The sequence below is a fragment of the Sinocyclocheilus grahami genome, unplaced genomic scaffold (genome assembly GCF_001515645.1).
Source record: "Sinocyclocheilus grahami isolate Dianchi unplaced genomic scaffold, SAMN03320097.WGS_v1.1 scaffold499.1, whole genome shotgun sequence".
Taxonomy (NCBI): domain Eukaryota; kingdom Metazoa; phylum Chordata; class Actinopteri; order Cypriniformes; family Cyprinidae; genus Sinocyclocheilus; species Sinocyclocheilus grahami.
The window spans coordinates 231,624-254,209 of record NW_015505678.1 but is presented as its reverse complement, the minus strand read 5'-3'; the positions used below and the strand labels follow the sequence as shown (position 1 = coordinate 254,209).

Below are 22,586 nucleotides of genomic sequence, written 5' to 3'. Positions count from 1 at the left end.
TTTTAAAAGTAATGCATTACAATATTGCGTTACTCCATAAAAAAGTAACTAATTACGTTACTTAGTTACTTTTTATGGAAAGTAATGCGTTACGTTACTTTAGCGTTACGTTTTAAATCTGGACAGGGTTTGCTTGTTTGTTTTTAATATAAAAAAGTTATATTTTTGGCAAATATAAAAGCCTTTCACACCAAAAGTGAAATGAATAAGCCTCAGGCTGAAGGGAAAGTACAGTAGAATGCAGAAGAAGACATTTCAACACACTTCAGCAATAAACAGACACACAAATGTTTGTCGAGAGTAATTTGTGATTATTAGTACGGTTACACTGGATCATCGAAGCTCAGAAGCTAATAGAATGGGATTAAATACATAAAGCATATTTGTGTTGCTTAACTTTTAATTATTGCAGGTTTGCATCATATTCTGAGTTGCATTATTTTTATTCATTTTGAGGAATACTGAATCTGTGTGTTTTCTGTGTGTGTGAGTGAGATTAATTAATGCATACTCATATTTATTTTAACATCATCTGATTTCTGTCACCATGGCGACACCAGAGCTGTCAATCAATAAATTGGGAAAAAAAATAACTTGCGTTACTTATTTGAAAAAGTAACTCTAATTAAAAAGTAAGCAGTTGTTTTAAAGCTATTTGTATTGTTTGACTAAACTCAAATGAGACTATAGCAAAATTAATAAAATTTCACAAACATAATCAAAACAAAAAAAAAGTTCTTTATTCAGAGTTGACATGGAAACTATCCAAAGCTGTGTTAATAAAAAGCTCTTAAAGCTTTATAAACCGTGTTTAAACCTTGTTTATTTCCTTTGCGTTCTGCGTGAGCGGCCACCAAGTTAATAGCCTGTTGTTGTTCTTTAAATAAATGAATACAACTATATGCAAATACTATATTATGACTCTAATGCTATGAATATGTGTTCTGGCCTTTATTTATAGTTATTTATTCATTCATTCTGTTCTCGCCTCGGCTCTTCGTGGCGTAACGGAAGTGACATCACGACGTCAACACGTAAGATGGCGACGCACCACAGGCAGAATGCAGCGGGGCGCAGGAAAGTGCAGGTGAATGTTACACGCCTGCGAGTACGCTTGTGATGTGCGTGTGTTATTTGTGTGATGATAGTGGCATTCAGACTCGTTGGTCGTTGTGTGACGGCTGTTGCAATCGCGGATGTGAGCGTTTGTGTGGCGCACAGCGAGGTGGAGGCCAGGCTGTGTCTCAAAATCTAGTGTGCTGCCTACCATACTGCAGTTTTGAGTCAGGTGTCCAAGAATGCAGCATACTAGGTCTGTAAGGACTGCTTACTGCAGCTCATTATAATATAAACAGGCTGTGTCGAGGTTTAGATGCACGTTATGGGTTGCATAGTGACAGATGAACCGGTTTTGGTCACATTTTTAGGGTTTAAAAGGTCATCTCGTATCTTTGGTCGATGTCATGACAATCATCCTTTCTTATATATATGCATACTGACCATATATGCACATAGCATGCTGAACAGTTATGGTCATGTATGCATATCCCTATAAGCACATGCATAGTGAATATATAATGATATAAACACATGAGCGGATAAATAGGAGCACAATACAAACTAAACAGATTTATATTGGAGTACGAGCACTTATAAAGCCTAACTGTACTGTAAATGCCTGCATGCTGTACACATTATGTATGTTTTTATCATGAAGGTGTGTTTAAGCTTTTTTGATTTTGTGTGATGTATTGAACACTGTTGTTGTGAATGCTGCTTTAATTGTGAGACATCTGAAGATATCTATAAAGGTGCCTTTCTAGCATACTTAAAAATAAAAAAAAATAAAAAAAAAACTTGAATGATTTGTCTTTTATGTAGCTTTTTTTTTTTTTTAATGGGATGAAAATCATAATATATTCCATTGCTTTTAAGTAAAAGTGTTTGAATTAATTGGTGTCATGAAGTCACATTTATACTTGTATTTATTCTAGGCCTAGTTTTTATGAAAAGTATATTTATATTTTTTTTTATGAAATTGAATGCAAATTTTTGCCTATATTTCTTTTTGACACAAAAGTTGCTAAAAATTCAAATGTATGCTTTTTGTGCTCTTCCGAAACGGATAATCTGTATTTTATTTATATTTAATGAAAATGAGTCAAGTAAAAGTTTCAAAGTTTTTACATGACTTTTACCATGTTGTATTTTTAGGAGACCAATAAATAACAATAATTATTAATCGGTTCCTTTGGTTTAAGTCTGATTCATAGTAGAGGTTGACCGATATTTGATTTTGCAGATAATGATAACCGAGGTGGAAAATAAAAGTACATTTAATTCGAATTTGGCTATTTTGAGATTAAAATAAACTGAACAGTATTACGAACAAAAACTTTGTACTAAAAAAAAACAAACAATTTTTTCAGTGTCTGGTTCTGTGCCGATTTAATCAGTGGACCTCTAATTCTTAGAATGCGTGTGTTGCAGGTGTCATACGTGATCAGAGACGAGGTGGAGAAATATAATCGTAATGGAGTCAACGCACTACAGCTGGATCCAGCTCTTAACCGGCTCTTCACCGCCGGACGAGACTCCATCATCAGGATATGGAGCATTAACCAGCACAAGGTAACCTGTCAGTCTTAAAACCTGTGCATGTGATGTCAAAACTAACCCGTCAGTCACTAAACCTGTGCATGTGATGGCAAAACTAACCCGTCAGTCACTAAACCCGTGCATGTGATGTCAAAACTAACCCGTCTGTCCCTAAACCTGTGCATGTGATGTCAAAACTAACCCGTCTGTCCCTAAACCTGTGCATGTGATGTCAAAACTAACCCGTCTGTCCCTAAACCTGTGCATGTGATGTCAAAACTAACCCGTCTGTCCCTAAACCTGTGCATGTGATGTCAAAACTAACCCGTCTGTCCCTAAACCTGTGCATGTGATGTCAAAACTAACCCGTCTGTCCCTAAACCTGTGCATGTGATGTCAAAACTAACCCGTCTGTCCCTAAACCTGTGCATGTGATGTCAAAACTAACCCGTCTGTCCCTAAACCTGTGCATGTGATGTCAAAACTAACCCGTCTGTCCCTAAACCTGTGCATGTGATGTCAAAACTAACCCGTCTGTCCCTAAACCTGTGCATGTGATGTCAAAACTAACCCGTCTGTCCCTAAACCTGTGCATGTGATGTCAAAACTAACCCGTCTGTCCCTAAACCTGTGCATGTGATGTCAAAACTAACCCGTCTGTCCCTAAACCTGTGCATGTGATGTCAAAACTAACCCGTCTGTCCCTAAACCTGTGCATGTGATGTCAAAACTAACCCGTCTGTCCCTAAACCTGTGCATGTGATGTCAAAACTAACCCGTCTGTCCCTAAACCTGTGCATGTGATGTCAAAACTAACCCGTCTGTCCCTAAACCTGTGCATGTGATGTCAAAACTAACCCGTCTGTCCCTAAACCTGTGCATGTGATGTCAAAACTAACCCGTCTGTCCCTAAACCTGTGCATGTGATGTCAAAACTAACCCGTCTGTCCCTAAACCTGTGCATGTGATGTCAAAACTAACCCGTCTGTCCCTAAACCTGTGCATGTGATGTCAAAACTAACCCGTCTGTCCCTAAACCTGTGCATGTGATGTCAAAACTAACCCGTCTGTCCCTAAACCTGTGCATGTGATGTCAAAACTAACCCGTCTGTCCCTAAACCTGTGCATGTGATGTCAAAACTAACCCGTCTGTCCCTAAACCTGTGCATGTGATGTCAAAACTAACCCGTCTGTCCCTAAACCTGTGCATGTGATGTCAAAACTAACCCGTCTGTCCCTAAACCTGTGCATGTGATGTCAAAACTAACCCGTCTGTCCCTAAACCTGTGCATGTGATGTCAAAACTAACCCGTCTGTCCCTAAACCTGTGCATGTGATGTCAAAACTAACCCGTCTGTCCCTAAACCTGTGCATGTGATGTCAAAACTAACCCGTCTGTCCCTAAACCTGTGCATGTGATGTCAAAACTAACCCGTCTGTCCCTAAACCTGTGCATGTGATGTCAAAACTAACCCGTCTGTCCCTAAACCTGTGCATGTGATGTCAAAACTAACCCGTCTGTCCCTAAACCTGTGCATGTGATGTCAAAACTAACCCGTCTGTCCCTAAACCTGTGCATGTGATGTCAAAACTAACCCGTCTGTCCCTAAACCTGTGCATGTGATGTCAAAACTAACCCGTCTGTCCCTAAACCTGTGCATGTGATGTCAAAACTAACCCGTCTGTCCCTAAACCTGTGCATGTGATGTCAAAACTAACCCGTCTGTCCCTAAACCTGTGCATGTGATGTCAAAACTAACCCGTCTGTCCCTAAACCTGTGCATGTGATGTCAAAACTAACCCGTCTGTCCCTAAACCTGTGCATGTGATGTCAAAACTAACCCGTCTGTCCCTAAACCTGTGCATGTGATGTCAAAACTAACCCGTCTGTCCCTAAACCTGTGCATGTGATGTCAAAACTAACCCGTCTGTCCCTAAACCTGTGCATGTGATGTCAAAACTAACCCGTCTGTCCCTAAACCTGTGCATGTGATGTCAAAACTAACCCGTCTGTCCCTAAACCTGTGCATGTGATGTCAAAACTAACCCGTCTGTCCCTAAACCTGTGCATGTGATGTCAAAACTAACCCGTCTGTCCCTAAACCTGTGCATGTGATGTCAAAACTAACCCGTCTGTCCCTAAACCTGTGCATGTGATGTCAAAACTAACCCGTCTGTCCCTAAACCTGTGCATGTGATGTCAAAACTAACCCGTCTGTCCCTAAACCTGTGCATGTGATGTCAAAACTAACCCGTCTGTCCCTAAACCTGTGCATGTGATGTCAAAACTAACCCGTCTGTCCCTAAACCTGTGCATGTGATGTCAAAACTAACCCGTCTGTCCCTAAACCTGTGCATGTGATGTCAAAACTAACCCGTCTGTCCCTAAACCTGTGCATGTGATGTCAAAACTAACCCGTCTGTCCCTAAACCTGTGCATGTGATGTCAAAACTAACCCGTCTGTCCCTAAACCTGTGCATGTGATGTCAAAACTAACCCGTCTGTCCCTAAACCTGTGCATGTGATGTCAAAACTAACCCGTCTGTCCCTAAACCTGTGCATGTGATGTCAAAACTAACCCGTCTGTCCCTAAACCTGTGCATGTGATGTCAAAACTAACCCGTCTGTCCCTAAACCTGTGCATGTGATGTCAAAACTAACCCGTCTGTCCCTAAACCTGTGCATGTGATGTCAAAACTAACCCGTCTGTCCCTAAACCTGTGCATGTGATGTCAAAACTAACCCGTCTGTCCCTAAACCTGTGCATGTGATGTCAAAACTAACCCGTCTGTCCCTAAACCTGTGCATGTGATGTCAAAACTAACCCGTCTGTCCCTAAACCTGTGCATGTGATGTCAAAACTAACCCGTCTGTCCCTAAACCTGTGCATGTGATGTCAAAACTAACCCGTCTGTCCCTAAACCTGTGCATGTGATGTCAAAACTAACCCGTCTGTCCCTAAACCTGTGCATGTGATGTCAAAACTAACCCGTCTGTCCCTAAACCTGTGCATGTGATGTCAAAACTAACCCGTCTGTCCCTAAACCTGTGCATGTGATGTCAAAACTAACCCGTCTGTCCCTAAACCTGTGCATGTGATGTCAAAACTAACCCGTCAGTCACTAAACCTGTGCATGTGATGGCAAAACTAACCCGTCAGTCACTAAACCCGTTTATGTGATGTCAAAACTAACCCGTCAGTCACTAAAAACGTGCATGTGATGTCAAAACTAACCCGTCAGTCACTAAACCTGTGCATGTGATATCAGTCACTAAACCCGTGCATGTGATGTCAAAACTAACCCGTCAGTCACTAAACCCGTGCATGTGATGTCAGTCACTAAACCCGTGCATGTGATGTCAAAACTAACCCGTCAGTCACTAAACCTGTGCATGTGATGTCAAAACTAACCCGTCAGTCACTAAAAACGTGTATGTGATGTCAAAACACTTCCCTGGCCTTTGAAATGACGTTCCTGCTCTTGTGTGTGTGTGTGTGTGTGTGTTTTGCAGCAGGATCCATACATTGCATCGATGGAGCATCACACAGACTGGGTCAACGACATCGTCCTCTGCTGCAACGGGAAAACATGTGAGTGCTTGACGTGTACAGTGCAGTTCTAATGTTGTTTTATGAATGCAGTACAGATAGATATGTTTGTCTGTTGTGTCTGCAGTGATATCAGCGTCATCAGACACTACGGTGAAGGTCTGGAACGCACACAAGGGCTTCTGCATGTCAACACTGCGAACGCATAAGGTACGGTCATGGTTTCAATCAGCCTGATGACAAAATGTTACATGCACGTCCAAACAAACCAGGTGCATGACCAAACACATCCAAGAAAGCCTTCAAAAAACATGACCCTTTATTTCGCTGTTCTGCATGGGTTTGCAGCCCATTTGTGTTTTCAATTAAATGCAAAGAGTTTCTAGTATGAATCTACCAGTTGAATAAATGTTTTTTATGCTTTTCTATATTAAAGTGTGCATTATGTATGTTTCTATTTTTATAGTTTCTTGTGTATTCTTATTTTTGTGCAGGACTATGTTAAAGCATTGGCATATGCTAAAGACAAAGAGCTGGTGGCTTCTGCAGGACTGGACAGACAGATCTTTCTCTGGGATGTGAACACACTGACCGCACTGACCGCGTCCAATAACACCGTTACTAGTGAGTTCTGATGTTAATTTGATATATTTGAAAAAATATTTCCCCCCCAGATTATTATTATTTAAATATCTGATATGAAGAACACCTATTTTATTTTACATTTTGACATGAGCAATGTCAAAATAGTTTAGTAGACCCAAATTCGGTATTAAAGAATCAACAAATCCTGGACTTTAGTTTATATAAAGGATCAATATTCTTTGTTGTACAGCGTCTTCTCTCAGCGGAAACAAGGACTCCATCTACAGTCTGGCCATGAATCAGATGGGGACGGTTAATATATATATATATATATATACATACATACATACAGATAAAATAAATATTAAATAAATATTTTATTTGAATTAAATATTAAATCAATTTGTACAATAAAAAATAGATATATAAATGTCAAAATTATATTTTAATTAAATCTGAAATATATAAAATTAAAAAGAATGTAACTATATATCTCTATATATTAAATAACTATGAAATAAATATATAAAATAAACATTCCCATAGACTTTAAATCAAGAGTGCAAGTTTATGCGTCAAACACAGCTATTAATAGCCGCAGCAGCTGTGGAGCGTGAGCAGGTAATAGGAAGGAAGGGAAAGTTACTGAGGTGTGAATATGTGCTCTCCTGTCTTTCAGATGGAGCTGGACCGCTCGGCTGATCCGCATTCGGCCATCTGGGTTTCCACCACAAAGTCCACGGTTAATAAGTGGGTAAGTGCAGCTGGTGTAGGGCGAGACGCGAGCGGAAACACCACCTGCTCCAGCCGCCGTGACGGTACACACACATCCTACAGCCGAGCTTTAAATAATCTGCAGCGTGTTCCTTTACTCATTAATTAGTGTCACCCTTCGGCTAAATATCCCGGGATGGGGCGCAGTGCTACTATCTTTAGGTAACGGTTTAATTTGTTGCATGTTATAGGTTGCATCTTAAAATGGTAGAATGCTTCTGTTAGTTATGCAATTCACGCTTTTCATCTGAAACTGGAGCTGTGGGCAGACACAAAGAATATTGTCACAATTGCATTCACTGAATAATTATTAGATATGATTAATACTAATTTGATCCTGTCAGAGTTTGACTGAGAAGCCTGTAATTTAAATGGTGCAGAGCATGCAATGGCTGTGGCAACTTTTGAATAAAGAAAGCGATACCTTTGTCATAGTATCCTTTCAAATGTAAAATTTTTTTTTCATGAATATATGGTTGACCTGAAGAATGAACGCTATATGAAAAATGATGAGCTATATCACCCCTTATCGACTTTAGCTCACGAGATGAGACAAAATACAGATACTTGGTTCACTAGACCGAGACAATATTTTAACAAAAAAAATAATACTGTATCAGTGATGCTAAAATAACACTGGTCCATAATTTGATTTCTCTGATAGTGGGCATTGTTTTGAGTAATGTCTGTGTTTTTCCCCAGTCTCTGAAGGGTATCCATAATTTCCGAGCGTCTGGTGATTACGACAATGACTGCAGCGCTCCGCTGACGCCGCTGTGCACGCAGACAGAGCAGCTGATCAAAGGTACGGCTGTCTGCATGTGCTTCAGAGTCCGTGTTTTACAGGATCTTCACATACGTTAATAATTAGAATCTCCATCAAACAGCATCTTTAGCATGATATCGTATTTTTTCTAATATAAAAGCTATAATTTATTTAAGTTATAATTAATTTTGTTTATTTTTTGTCATTAGTATTTTTTATATTTTTTATTTTAATTGATATTTATATTTTTATTGTATGTTTTATAAAGTGTATAATTTACTGTGTGTATATATAGTAATAATTATTAATAATAATTATACATACATTTTTATTGATAATTTTTATATTTTAATTGTATGTTTTTATAAAGATTATAATTACTGTTAATAATAATAATCACACACACACACACACACACACACATATATATATATATATATACAAAATTATACATATTTATTTGTTTGTTTATAATGTTACATAATATAGTTTTTAATGTTTTAGTTTGAATTATTATAGTTCCTCAAGTTAATGTCTTGTCTTGGCCTCAATATAAAAGTTATAATTTATTGAAGTTATAATTAATTTTGTTTATTTTTTGTCATAATTTGCAGTTTTTATATTTTTATTTTAATTGATAATATTTATATTTTTATTGTATGTTTTATAAAGTGTTTAATTTACTGTGTATATATTTAATAATAACTACACCTACACACATTTTTATAATTTATTTTAATTGATAATATTTATATTTTTATATTTTAATTGTATGTTTTTATTAAGATTATAATTACTGTGTATACATTATTATTAATAATAATCTCACACACACATATATATTCATATTTATTTATTTATAATGTTACTTAATATAGTTTTCAATGTTTTAGTTTGAGTTGTTATAGTTCCTCAAGTGAATGTCTTGTTTTGACCTGTAGGTGGCGCCAGTATAATTCAGTGCCACATTCTGAACGACAAACGACACATTCTGACCAAAGACACCAACAATAACCTGGCGTACTGGGATGTGCTGAAGGTAACGTTTACATGCGTGTGCCTCGACACGTGACCCATCCGTCCTGTGACTGCTTCGCTGTCTGTTTCGCAGGCCTGTAAAGTCGAAGACTTGGGCAAGATGGAGTTTGATGAAGAGAACAAGAAAAGGTTCAAGATGGTTTATGTGCCGAACTGGTTTTCGGTGGATCTGAAGACAGGGGTACGTCACGGCAGGACGGTGTTTAAGCACATCACAGTGAATGTTTTATGCATCGTCTGGCTTGTGATTGACAGATGTTGACGATAACGCTGGACGAGAGCGACTGCTTTGCAGCCTGGGTTTCTGCTAAAGATGCTGGCTTCACCAGCCCTGACGGATCCGACCCTAAACGTGAGCCGAGCCGTTTATCATGACAGTAGATGAGAAAGATGAGTTATTAATGTGTGTTGTGTTGTGCTGCAGTGAATCTGGGCGGGCTGCTGCTGCAGGCTCTGCTGGAGTACTGGCCTCGCACTCACACCAACCCCACGGACGAGGAGACCGAACTCAATCATGGGAGCGGTAAAGACTCTATAACTCATCCCTCAACTAAAACACCGACTACTGGATGTTACAAGTCTCTTTTAAATACATTGATCTTGCCATGAAAATAGCCATAGATGCTGGTATGGCAAGTAAAAATAAAATAAAATAAAATGCTGATGAAAAAATGTTTTTAACGAAGTCTCTTCTGCTCATCAAGGCTGCTTTTATTTGATAAATGCAGCCTTTTATCAAAGGCATACATCGCAAATATGGAAATATGATGGAATATTTGGATTTGTGCCGAATGAGAGAGCACAAAGCTCCATTTCACAAACAGTTCAGACGCATTCAGAATCAGCACATGGGCACAACTCATGGCATTCGCTGTTCTTCTGCTGGCGGCTGGTGGCGCCCCCTTCTGGATTGGGGGTGAATTGCCTGTATTCGTTGTAAGGCCTCATGCACCGAACCGAGATGTTCGTACCGTGACGGTATATATATATATATATATATACATACATACATACAGATAAAATAAATATTAAATAAATATTTTATTTGAATTAAATATTAAATCAATTTGTACAATAAAAAATAGATATATAAATGTCAAAATTATATTTTAATTAAATCTGAAATATATAAAATTAAAAAGAATGTAACTATATATCTCTATATATTAAATAACTATGAAATAAATATATAAAATAAACATTCCCATAGACTTTAAATCAAGAGTGCAAGTTTATGCGTCAAACACAGCTATTAATAGCCGCAGCAGCTGTGGAGCGTGAGCAGGTAATAGGAAGGAAGGGAAAGTTACTGAGGTGTGAATATGTGCTCTCCTGTCTTTCAGATGGAGCTGGACCGCTCGGCTGATCCGCATTCGGCCATCTGGGTTTCCACCACAAAGTCCACGGTTAATAAGTGGGTAAGTGCAGCTGGTGTAGGGCGAGACGCGAGCGGAAACACCACCTGCTCCAGCCGCCGTGACGTTACACACACATCCTACAGCCGAGCTTTAAATAATCTGCAGCGTGTTCCTTTACTCATTAATTAGTGTCACCCTTCGGCTAAATATCCCGGGATGGGGCGCAGTGCTACTATCTTTAGGTAACGGTTTAATTTGTTGCATGTTATAGGTTGCATCTTAAAATGGTAGAATGCTTCTGTTAGTTATGCAATTCACGCTTTTCATCTGAAACTGGAGCTGTGGGCAGACACAAAGAATATTGTCACAATTGCATTCACTGAATAATTATTAGATATGATTAATACTAATTTGATCCTGTCAGAGTTTGACTGAGAAGCCTGTAATTTAAATGGTGCAGAGCATGCAATGGCTGTGGCAACTTTTGAATAAAGAAAGCGATACCTTTGTCATAGTATCCTTTCAAATGTAAAATTTTTTTTTCATGAATATATGGTTGACCTGAAGAATGAACGCTATATGAAAAATGATGAGCTATATCACCCCTTATCGACTTTAGCTCACGAGATGAGACAAAATACAGATACTTGGTTCACTAGACCGAGACAATATTTTAACAAAAAAAATAATACTGTATCAGTGATGCTAAAATAACACTGGTCCATAATTTGATTTCTCTGATAGTGGGCATTGTTTTGAGTAATGTCTGTGTTTTTCCCCAGTCTCTGAAGGGTATCCATAATTTCCGAGCGTCTGGTGATTACGACAATGACTGCAGCGCTCCGCTGACGCCGCTGTGCACGCAGACAGAGCAGCTGATCAAAGGTACGGCTGTCTGCATGTGCTTCAGAGTCCGTGTTTTACAGGATCTTCACATACGTTAATAATTAGAATCTCCATCAAACAGCATCTTTAGCATGATATCGTATTTTTTCTAATATAAAAGCTATAATTTATTTAAGTTATAATTAATTTTGTTTGTTTTTTGTCATAATGAATATTTTTTATATTTTAATTGATAATATTTATATTTTTATTGTATGTTTTATAAAGTGTATAATTTACTGTGTATATATAGTAATAATAATTATTATTATTAATAATTACACACACACATTTGTATTTTTATTGATAGTATTTATATTTTTTATATTTTAATTGTATGTTTTTATAAAGATATAGTTACTGTGTATATATTATTATTAATAATAATGACAATCACACACACACACACACACATATATATATATATATACAAAATTATACATATTTATTTGTTTGTTTATAATGTTACATAATATAGTTTTTAATGTTTTAGTTTGAATTATTATAGTTCCTCAAGTTAATGTCTTGTCTTGGCCTCAATATAAAAGTTATAATTTATTGAAGTTATAATTAATTTTGTTTATTTTTTGTCATAATTTGCAGTTTTTATATTTTTATTTTAATTGATAATATTTATATTTTTATTGTATGTTTTATAAAGTGTTTAATTTACTGTGTATATATTTAATAATAACTACACCTACACACATTTTTATAATTTATTTTAATTGATAATATTTATATTTTTATATTTTAATTGTATGTTTTTATTAAGATTATAATTACTGTGTATACATTATTATTAATAATAATCTCACACACACATATATATTCATATTTATTTATTTATAATGTTACTTAATATAGTTTTCAATGTTTTAGTTTGAGTTGTTATAGTTCCTCAAGTGAATGTCTTGTTTTGACCTGTAGGTGGCGCCAGTATAATTCAGTGCCACATTCTGAACGACAAACGACACATTCTGACCAAAGACACCAACAATAACCTGGCGTACTGGGATGTGCTGAAGGTAACGTTTACGTGTGTGTGTCTGCACCTGATCGATCTGAGTAACTGGTCCGTTGTCTCACTCTGTTTCGCAGGCCTGTAAAGTCGAAGACTTGGGCAAGATGGAGTTTGATGAAGAGATCAAGAAAAGGTTCAAGATGGTTTATGTGCCGAACTGGTTTTCGGTGGATCTGAAGACAGGGGTACGTCACGGCAGGACGGTGTTTAAGCACATCACAGTGAATGTTTTATGCATCGTCTGGCTTGTGATTGACAGATGTTGACGATAACGCTGGACGAGAGCGACTGCTTTGCAGCCTGGGTTTCTGCTAAAGATGCTGGCTTCACCAGCCCTGACGGATCCGACCCTAAACGTGAGCCGAGCCGTTTATCATGACAGTAGATGAGAAAGATGAGTTATTAATGTGTGTTGTGTTGTGCTGCAGTGAATCTGGGCGGGCTGCTGCTGCAGGCTCTGCTGGAGTACTGGCCTCGCACTCACACCAACCCCACGGACGAGGAGACCGAACTCAATCATGGGAGCGGTAAAGACTCTATAACCATGAAAATAGCCATAGATGCTGGTATGGCAAGTAAAAATAAAATAAAATAAAATGCTGATGAAAAAAATTAAATATTATAAAATAAATCATATAAATATATAATGTGTGTGTGTGTATATATATGAAATAAAATATCAAAATTTATAATTACATTATATTAGTATTATTACCGTTGTACAATCACATAATTCATAAATGTATTATAATTATTATGTAATGCTATATGTAATAATATTACTATGATATAGTGTATGTAGTAATTCTAAACCTAGATATTGTATTTTTTCAATATAAATGAGTTATAATTAGTGTAGAACTTATATTAACACATTTAATTAACATATTACACATACATATATGTGTGTAAAATGGTACATTTTAAAAGTAGTAATAATAATAGTAATAGTTAACAATAATTATAACCTTGCATATTGTATTTTTGTAATATAAAAGTTACAATTAATTTGACAAAATAATATCCAAAGTTTATAATTCCTGTTATATAATAATAATAATAAGAGGACCTATGTAACTAACACACACACACACATTTTATATAATGGTATTTATATTAATTATGCATATTTTTATAAAGCTAGATAATAATAATAAAAATAGTACCCATATAACACGTATATGATTACATAAAATTATATAAATGTATATATTATATGTAATAATAAATATGTAAATTTGTTTATTTAATTTATTTTTATTTATTGCTAGATAATAATAATGTTTCATAATTTATTTAACTTCCATAATGTGACATTTCAATGTGAACAAGAATATTCAGCAGGATTTAAATGTTGGATGGGGCTTGATTTTGCGTGTTTATTTTTCTTTACAATTACATTAAAATAAATCTTCATTTTGATTTAATGCTCAATATTTTCTGAAACGATGCTGAATTCTTCAGACGATGCTGATGCTGTATTTGGTGTGTTCCTCAGTGAACGGTGAGCACGAGAGCCGGATACAGAAGGGAAACGGATATTTCCAGGTGCCGCCGCACACGCCGGTGATTTTCGGTGAAGCGGGAGGAAGGACGTTATTCAGGTGAGTGTCCTCTGTTTGATCAGTTCTGTAGACGCTGGTGTTCGCTGATGAAATGACGTCTGTGCTCAGGCTGCTGTGTCGAGACTCCGGTGGAGAAACTGAGTCCATGTTACTCAACGAGACGGTCCCGCAGTGGGTCATCGACATCACCGTGGACGTAAGTGTCCGTAAAGTCCTCTTCAAAGTGATTTACACTTGTGATTTCTGTCATATAAGAGCATTTCTTTCTTTCTCTTACAGAAAAACATGCCCAAATTCAACAAAATCCCATTCTACCTCCAGCCCCATTCGTCCTCCGGAGCAAAAACATTAAAGAAGTATGTGTGACCTGTGATGTTTCCGTCTGAAGCTTCTTAGACAGAGACTGTAGGATGCAACAGTTGGATCTTGGTGTAAAAATCCCTTGATTTTCTCTATAGAGAGGTAGATTTATAACAATAGTTTAAAGATGGACCTACAGGTTTATCTTGGTTTAAAGGCACAGTTCACCCAAAAATGAAAATTGTCAATTTATTCCCCCTCAAGTTTTTTTTTTTTTTTAAAATTTTGAAGAATGTTGGGAACCAAACGGTTGATGGCAGCCATAGTAGTGAAAAAACAATACTATAGAAGTCAATGGCTACCGGCCACTGTTTGGTTCTTCAAAACATCTTCAAAATACCTTATTTTGAAGAATGTTGGGAACCAAATAGTTGCCTGTAGCCATTGACTTCCATAGTAGTAGTAGTAAAAATTAAAAAATACTATGGAAGTCAATGGGTACCAGCAAATGTTTGGTTTCCAACATTATTCAAAATAAGATCATTTTTAAAGATATATTTTGAAGAATGTTGGGAACCAAACGGTTGATGGTAGCCATTGACTTCCATAGTAGTAGTAGTAGTAGTAAAAAAAAAATACTATGGAAGTCAATGGGTACCAGCAACTGTTTGGTTTCCAGCATTATTCAAAATAAGATGATTTTTAAAGATATATTTTGAAGAATATTGAGAACCAAACAGTTGACGGTAGACAATGGCTTCCATGGTAAAAAAAATAATAAAATACTATGGAAGTCAATGGGTACCGGTAACTGTTGGGTGGCCAACATTATTCAAAATAAGATAATTTTTAAAGATATATTTTGAAGAATATTGAGAACCAAACAATTGACGATAGACAATGGCTTCCATGGTAAACAAATAATAAAATACTATAGAAGTCAATGGCTTCCGGCCACTGTTAGGTTCTTCAAAATATCTTATTTTGAAGAATGTTGGGAACCAAATAGTTGCCTGTAGCCATTGACTTCCTTAGTAGGGGAAAAAAATACCATGGAAGTCGATGGGTACCAGCAACTGTTTGGTTTTCAACATTATTCAAAATAAGATAATTTTTAAAGATATATTTTGAAGAATGTTGGGAACCAAACGGTTGATGGTAGCCATTGACTTCCATAGTAGTAGTAGTAGTAGTAAAAAAAAAATACTATGGAAGTCAATGGGTACCAGCAACTGTTTGGTTTCCAGCATTATTCAAAATAAGATGATTTTTAAAGATATATTTTGAAGAATATTGAGAACCAAACAGTTGACGGTAGACAATGGCTTCCATGGTAAAAAAAATAATAAAATACTATGGAAGTCAATGGGTACCGGTAACTGTTGGGTGGCCAACATTATTCAAAATAAGATAATTTTTAAAGATATATTTTGAAGAATGTTGGGAACCAAACGGTTGATGGTAGCCATTGACTTCCTTAGTAAAAAAAAAACAAAACCATTATGGGTACCATCAACTTTTTGGTTTCCAACCTTGTTCAAAATAAGATAATTTTTAAAGATATTTTTTGAAGAATATTGAGAACCAAACAGTTGACGGTAGCCAATGGCTTCCATAGTAGAAAAAAACAATACTATAGAAGTCAATGGCTACCGGCCACTGTTTGGTTCTTCACAACATCTTCAAAATATCTTATTTAGATATCTAAATATCCTATTTTTCTTATTATCTTATCCTTAGTAGGGGAAAAATACTATGGAAGTCAATGGGTACCGTCAACTGTATGGTTTCCAACATTCTTCAAAATATGTTCTTTCATGTTCAACAGAAGATAGAAACTCACACAGGTTTGGAACACCTTAAAGATGACTAAATAATGACAATTTTTTGGGGGATGAACTGTCCCTTTAAAACACTTTGACGTTTTTATAAATAAACGGCACTGAAAAAGTGGGCGATTGTTTATTTTTATCATCCGTTCATGGCATCTGTTGCACAAACAGTAATTTCAACTCATCCCAGAACACACTTTTTGGATGCCGTTGCACATCGACACGCATGGAAATGAACAGTCGTGTGTTTGTAGGGATCGTTTGTCGGCCAGTGACATGTTACAGGTGAGGAAGGTGATGGAGCACGTGTATGAAAAGATCATCAACCTGGACAGCGAGTCGCAGACGGGTGCTTCGGCCGCAGAGAAACCCAGCGAGCAGAAGGAGGAGGAGGACATGGCAGTGCTAGCGGAGGAGAAGATCGAGCTGCTCTGTCAAGACCAGGTATTTCATTAGACGAAGGCAATTGTGTTATTTCAGTCATTTTGTCATACTGTACCGGGTTTCATTTGTTTTTTAACATTAGTTTACTACATTAGAGCACTGACAATGGCCAGTTTATCTTTAATATTAAAAAAAAATAATCTTTACAATAGAGTAGCATGTGCAAAATATCATAGTACTGTACTTCTACAATAGAATGTATAATGATTCAGTTACGAGGCTTTCATAAATTAAATATAAATACAAAAAAAGCTAAATCGGCTATGACACATTTTTTATGCATCATTTTGTAGATGTAGAATTAAAAAATATTATTGAATTTTATGCAAAAAAATTTACATCGCTCCGACCCAAGTTGACAAAAGTGATGTCTTTTAACAATTGCTTGTAAATCTCTTATAATGCTATAATATTGGATTCAATCTTTTTATCAAGTTTTCTTTCAATTAGCATGGGTTATTTCTTTCTTTTTTTGGAACCGTTTGATCATAGGCCTCATTGATTTGAGCTCATGCACCTCAGTTTTTCAGTGAAAACAAAAACATTTGTGGGTACTCAAAAACTGAGGTGCATGAGCTCAGATCAATGAAGCCTACGATCAAAGCCTATGATCATTTCTGAAGTGTAACAAGGTGTGAATAAAATCCCAAAAAGTACAAAAATGATCTGAAAGTTGGTAGTCCAGTGCCATAACATTAACTAGCAATTCTGGAGGAAAAAATAAATAAATAAATAAAGAAAATCCTATGTGGGTCAAAATGACCAGAACACAACATCAGGGTTAAACACCTCGTCATAATTACGACTTCCCAACTATATAAAATATTACCTTCCCAGGATGACTTGAATGCATTATTAGGGATGAAACGATTACTGGTTTGACGATACATCGTGATAAAATTCCCCACGGTTAGTATTGCCGTTTCATATTTTAATTATAATTAAAACCGTATTCAATTACCGCGATTTGAACAATTGAGGATAAATGAATACTGTCCAGCATAAAGCAGAGTTTTAAGAACCGTCTCACACAGTAGTTTCGTTTTGTGTGAAAACATGGAGGGAAGCTGGGAGGTTTTAAAGGGAATTATACAAATGAATTAATCGTATGAATGTACCTCTGAAAGCTGACTGTCTTCAGAAAAGATTCGATGGTGTTGTGTTTTTATCTTCGCTCCGTGTAAAACCTAATAAAGTAGTGTTTTGATCGCAACGCTGGAGGTTATGAGAAACCGCTGTAATTCTGCTGCTCCAGAAGCGCCACCTGCTGTCAGAGAGTGGATTTACAGAGACTTGCATTACACTCAGCTTCTGTCTGGACTAAAAACAGAGTTCATTTGCATGCATTTTGACCGGTTGATGAAAAACAAGCTCAGGTGGATTCTACACATTTAAACAATTCGGATAAGTTATCTAGAATTATTTATGGAGCAGATAAAATGCATATAATCAGCTATCATTTCGACTTAACCCTTTTCTTTATTTAAAGGCTGAAATGTGAGGTTTACCATTTTATGAAACCCTTTCAAAGTTTTATTTGAACATTTTGTACATGCTATTAGATAAACTGTTGTCAGTCGTGTTGTCATTTAAAATCCGGACATCATTAATGTTGGGAACCAAACGGTTGATGGTAGCCATTGACTTCCATAGTAGTAGTAGTAGTAGTAAAAAAAAAATACTATGGAAGTCAATGGGTACCAGCAACTGTTTGGTTTCCAGCATTATTCAAAATAAGATGATTTTTAAAGATATATTTTGAAGAATATTGAGAACCAAACAGTTGACGGTAGACAATGGCTTCCATGGTAAAAAAAATAATAAAATACTATGGAAGTCAATGGGTACCGGTAACTGTTGGGTGGCCAACATTATTCAAAATAAGATAATTTTTAAAGATATATTTTGAAGAATGTTGGGAACCAAACGGTTGATGGTAGCCATTGACTTCCTTAGTAAAAAAAAAACAAAACCATTATGGGTACCATCAACTTTTTGGTTTCCAACCTTGTTCAAAATAAGATAATTTTTAAAGATATTTTTTGAAGAATATTGAGAACCAAACAGTTGACGGTAGCCAATGGCTTCCATAGTAGAAAAAAACAATACTATAGAAGTCAATGGCTACCGGCCACTGTTTGGTTCTTCACAACATCTTCAAAATATCTTATTTAGATATCTAAATATCCTATTTTTCTTATTATCTTATCCTTAGTAGGGGAAAAATACTATGGAAGTCAATGGGTACCGTCAACTGTATGGTTTCCAACATTCTTCAAAATATGTTCTTTCATGTTCAACAGAAGATAGAAACTCACACAGGTTTGGAACACCTTAAAGATGACTAAATAATGACAATTTTTTGGGGGATGAACTGTCCCTTTAAAACACTTTGACGTTTTTATAAATAAACGGCACTGAAAAAGTGGGCGATTGTTTATTTTTATCATCCGTTCATGGCATCTGTTGCACAAACAGTAATTTCAACTCATCCCAGAACACACTTTTTGGATGCCGTTGCACATCGACACGCATGGAAATGAACAGTCGTGTGTTTGTAGGGATCGTTTGTCGGCCAGTGACATGTTACAGGTGAGGAAGGTGATGGAGCACGTGTATGAAAAGATCATCAACCTGGACAGCGAGTCGCAGACGGGTGCTTCGGCCGCAGAGAAACCCAGCGAGCAGAAGGAGGAGGAGGACATGGCAGTGCTAGCGGAGGAGAAGATCGAGCTGCTCTGTCAAGACCAGGTATTTCATTAGACGAAGGCAATTGTGTTATTTCAGTCATTTTGTCATACTGTACCGGGTTTCATTTGTTTTTTAACATTAGTTTACTACATTAGAGCACTGACAATGGCCAGTTTATCTTTAATATTAAAAAAAATTATCTTTACAATAGAGTAGCATGTGCAAAATATCATAGTACTGTACTTCTACAATAGAATGTATAATGATTCAGTTACGAGGCTTTCATAAATTAAATATAAATACAAAAAAAGCTAAATCGGCTATGACACATTTTTTATGCATCATTTTGTAGATGTAGAATTAAAAAATATTATTGAATTTTATGCAAAAAAATTTACATCGCTCCGACCCAAGTTGACAAAAGTGATGTCTTTTAACAATTGCTTGTAAATCTCTTATAATGCTATAATATTGGATTCAATCTTTTTATCAAGTTTTCTTTCAATTAGCATGGGTTATTTCTTTCTTTTTTTGGAACCGTTTGATCATAGGCCTCATTGATTTGAGCTCATGCACCTCAGTTTTTCAGTGAAAACAAAAACATTTGTGGGTACTCAAAAACTGAGGTGCATGAGCTCAGATCAATGAAGCCTACGATCAAAGCCTATGATCATTTCTGAAGTGTAACAAGGTGTGAATAAAATCCCAAAAAGTACAAAAATGATCTGAAAGTTGGTAGTCCAGTGCCATAACATTAACTAGCAATTCTGGAGGAAAAAATAAATAAATAAATAAAGAAAATCCTATGTGGGTCAAAATGACCAGAACACAACATCAGGGTTAAACACCTCGTCATAATTACGACTTCCCAACTATATAAAATATTACCTTCCCAGGATGACTTGAATGCATTATTAGGGATGAAACGATTACCGGTTTGACGATACATCGTGATAAAATTCCCCACGGTTAGTATTGCCGTTTCATATTTTAATTATCATTAAAACCGTATTCAATTACCGCGATTTGAACAATTGAGGATAAATGAATACTGTCCAGCATAAAGCAGAGTTTTAAGAACCGTCTCACACAGTAGTTTCGTTTTGTGTGAAAACATGGAGGGAAGCTGGGAGGTTTTAAAGGGAATTATACAAATGAATTAATCGTATGAATGTACCTCTGAAAGCTGACTGTCTTCAGAAAAGATTCGATGGCGTTGTGTTTTTATCTTCGCTCCGTGTAAAACCTAATAAAGTAGTGTTTTGATCGCAACGCTGGAGGTTATGAGAAACCGCTGTAATTCTGCTGCTCCAGAAGCGCCACCTGCTGTCAGAGAGTGGATTTACAGAGACTTGCATTACACTCAGCTTCTGTCTGGACTAAAAACAGAGTTCATTTGCATGCATTTTGACCGGTTGATGAAAAACAAGCTCAGGTGGATTCTACACATTTAAACAATTCGGATAACTTATCTAGAATTATTTATGGAGCAGATAAAATGCATATAATCAGCTATCATTTCGACTTAACCCTTTTCTTTATTTAAAGGCTGAAATGTGAGGTTTACCATTTTATGAAACCCTTTCAAAGTTTTATTTGAACATTTTGTACATGCTATTAGATAAACTGTTGTCAGTCGTGTTGTCATTTAAAATCCGGACATCATTCGTGATGTTTTTGTTTTAGTGTTTATGCACACTAAAAGCAATTTTATTTATTGATTTTAAATACAAAACTTGGTGAAATTATTTGTTTCAGTACTTTTTGAACATTTCCAGCACATTTTAAAAGATAAGTTCACTTCCAGAATAAAAATGTCCTGATAATTTACCATGGCTTCCAAGATGTTCATGTCTTTCTTTCTTCAGTCGCAAAGAAATTACGTTTTTTGAGGAAAACATTCCAGGATTTTTCTCCATATAGTGCACTTCAGTAGTGGCAGAGCTAATGCTAGCCGAGCATTTGTGGTTAAAAAGTGTATAAATATTACGTTTTTCCAGAAAATGACTGATCGTTTCACTAGATAAGGCCCTTATGTCTCGGCTGGGATCGTGTAGAGCTCTTTGAAGCTGCATTTTTAACTGCACCACTGAAGTCATATGGAGAAAAATCCTGGAATGTTTTCCTCAAAAAAACTTCATTTCTTTGCGACTGAAGAAAGACAGACATGCACATCTTGGAAGACATGGGGGTGAGTAAATTATCAGGACATTTTTATTCTGGAAGTATAAGATACCGTGATATTACTGATAACCGTGATCATTTAGGTCACTATAATCGTAATGAGAAATTATGAAAGTCTAGACATGCTGTTGCATTGCTTTCCAAAGGTTCTGGATCCCAACATGGATCTGCGGACGGTGAAGCATTTCATCTGGAAGAGCGGCGGCGATCTGACGCTCCATTATCGGCAGAAATCCACGTGAGGTCCCGGCCCATCTGAGGAAACTCCATTCATTACACTTCACATTCAAAGCACACGCTCACCTGCACTTCCCGGTTCTGTCTGACGTCTACATCATCTTCCTCGCACGGGCCGCTCGGCTCACGCATGATTATCAAAGAGCAAACGCGAAGGAGGATCGCTGGAAAACACGCCGATGAATGGCAAAAAGACGTCACGTAAAAGTGTTTTTTTTGCCACCTGTATGGTTTTTATTTTTATTTTTTCTTGGCATGAATTTCTTTTGATGGATGCCATTTTGAACGTGTCGGAGTTGTTTTTTGTTTTTTACCGCCACTTTCTCCTCTTCTCATTTAACATTCCAGTGATGTGTTTGTTGCCAGTGCCGTCATCAAAGCCGAGGAACTGGTTTAAAACAATCGAGAATCTTTAAGGAGCGCCGCGTAGATGGACCGAATGTCTGAGAAAACTCCAAGAACGCCGTTTCCCGTGATGCATCTCTCTCTCACTAACGTGCTGTGATCTGTTATGTACATATATTGTAATTATTTTGTAGTCGACTTGAACTTGAGTTGGAGATTAGGAGGTTTTTATTCACGTTTCTTTTTAAGAAAATCTACGGTCTCTTCAAAAAGGTGCTTTTTCATGTAAAATACGATGACAGAAGAGTAGAGAGCGGAAATACACAAAACATTATAAGCAGACATAGAAACAAATGTTTTATATTTCACCCAAAAATGAAAAATTGCTGGAATGTGCTCACGCTCAGGG

The 22,586-nt window shown here is 36.5% G+C and overlaps 2 protein-coding genes across 2 annotated transcripts; both read left to right on the top strand.

Annotated features, from left to right (window-relative positions):
• Positions 1-999: 999 nt before the first annotated feature.
• LOC107554361 (WD repeat-containing protein 48-like) lies at positions 1,000-16,732 on the top strand. The gene is made up of 22 exons (XM_016236850.1): positions 1,000-1,087; positions 2,491-2,631; positions 6,113-6,191; positions 6,277-6,359; positions 6,644-6,773; positions 6,985-7,046; positions 7,414-7,488; positions 8,211-8,313; positions 9,216-9,313; positions 9,386-9,493; positions 9,568-9,664; positions 9,737-9,835; positions 10,627-10,730; positions 11,453-11,555; positions 12,486-12,583; positions 12,657-12,764; positions 12,839-12,935; positions 13,008-13,106; positions 14,078-14,183; positions 14,253-14,340; positions 14,424-14,500; positions 16,531-16,732. The coding sequence occupies exons 1-22, from the start codon at positions 1,040-1,042 to the stop codon at positions 16,730-16,732; spliced, it is 2,205 nt and encodes a 734-aa protein (XP_016092336.1). The 5' UTR covers positions 1,000-1,039.
• A 2,397-nt stretch (positions 16,733-19,129) lies between these two features.
• LOC107554380 (WD repeat-containing protein 48-like) lies at positions 19,130-22,586 on the top strand. The gene is made up of 2 exons (XM_016236872.1): positions 19,130-19,471; positions 21,742-22,586. Exons 1-2 carry the CDS (start codon positions 19,232-19,234, stop codon positions 21,835-21,837), a joined length of 336 nt encoding a protein of 111 aa, XP_016092358.1. The 5' UTR covers positions 19,130-19,231; the 3' UTR covers positions 21,838-22,586.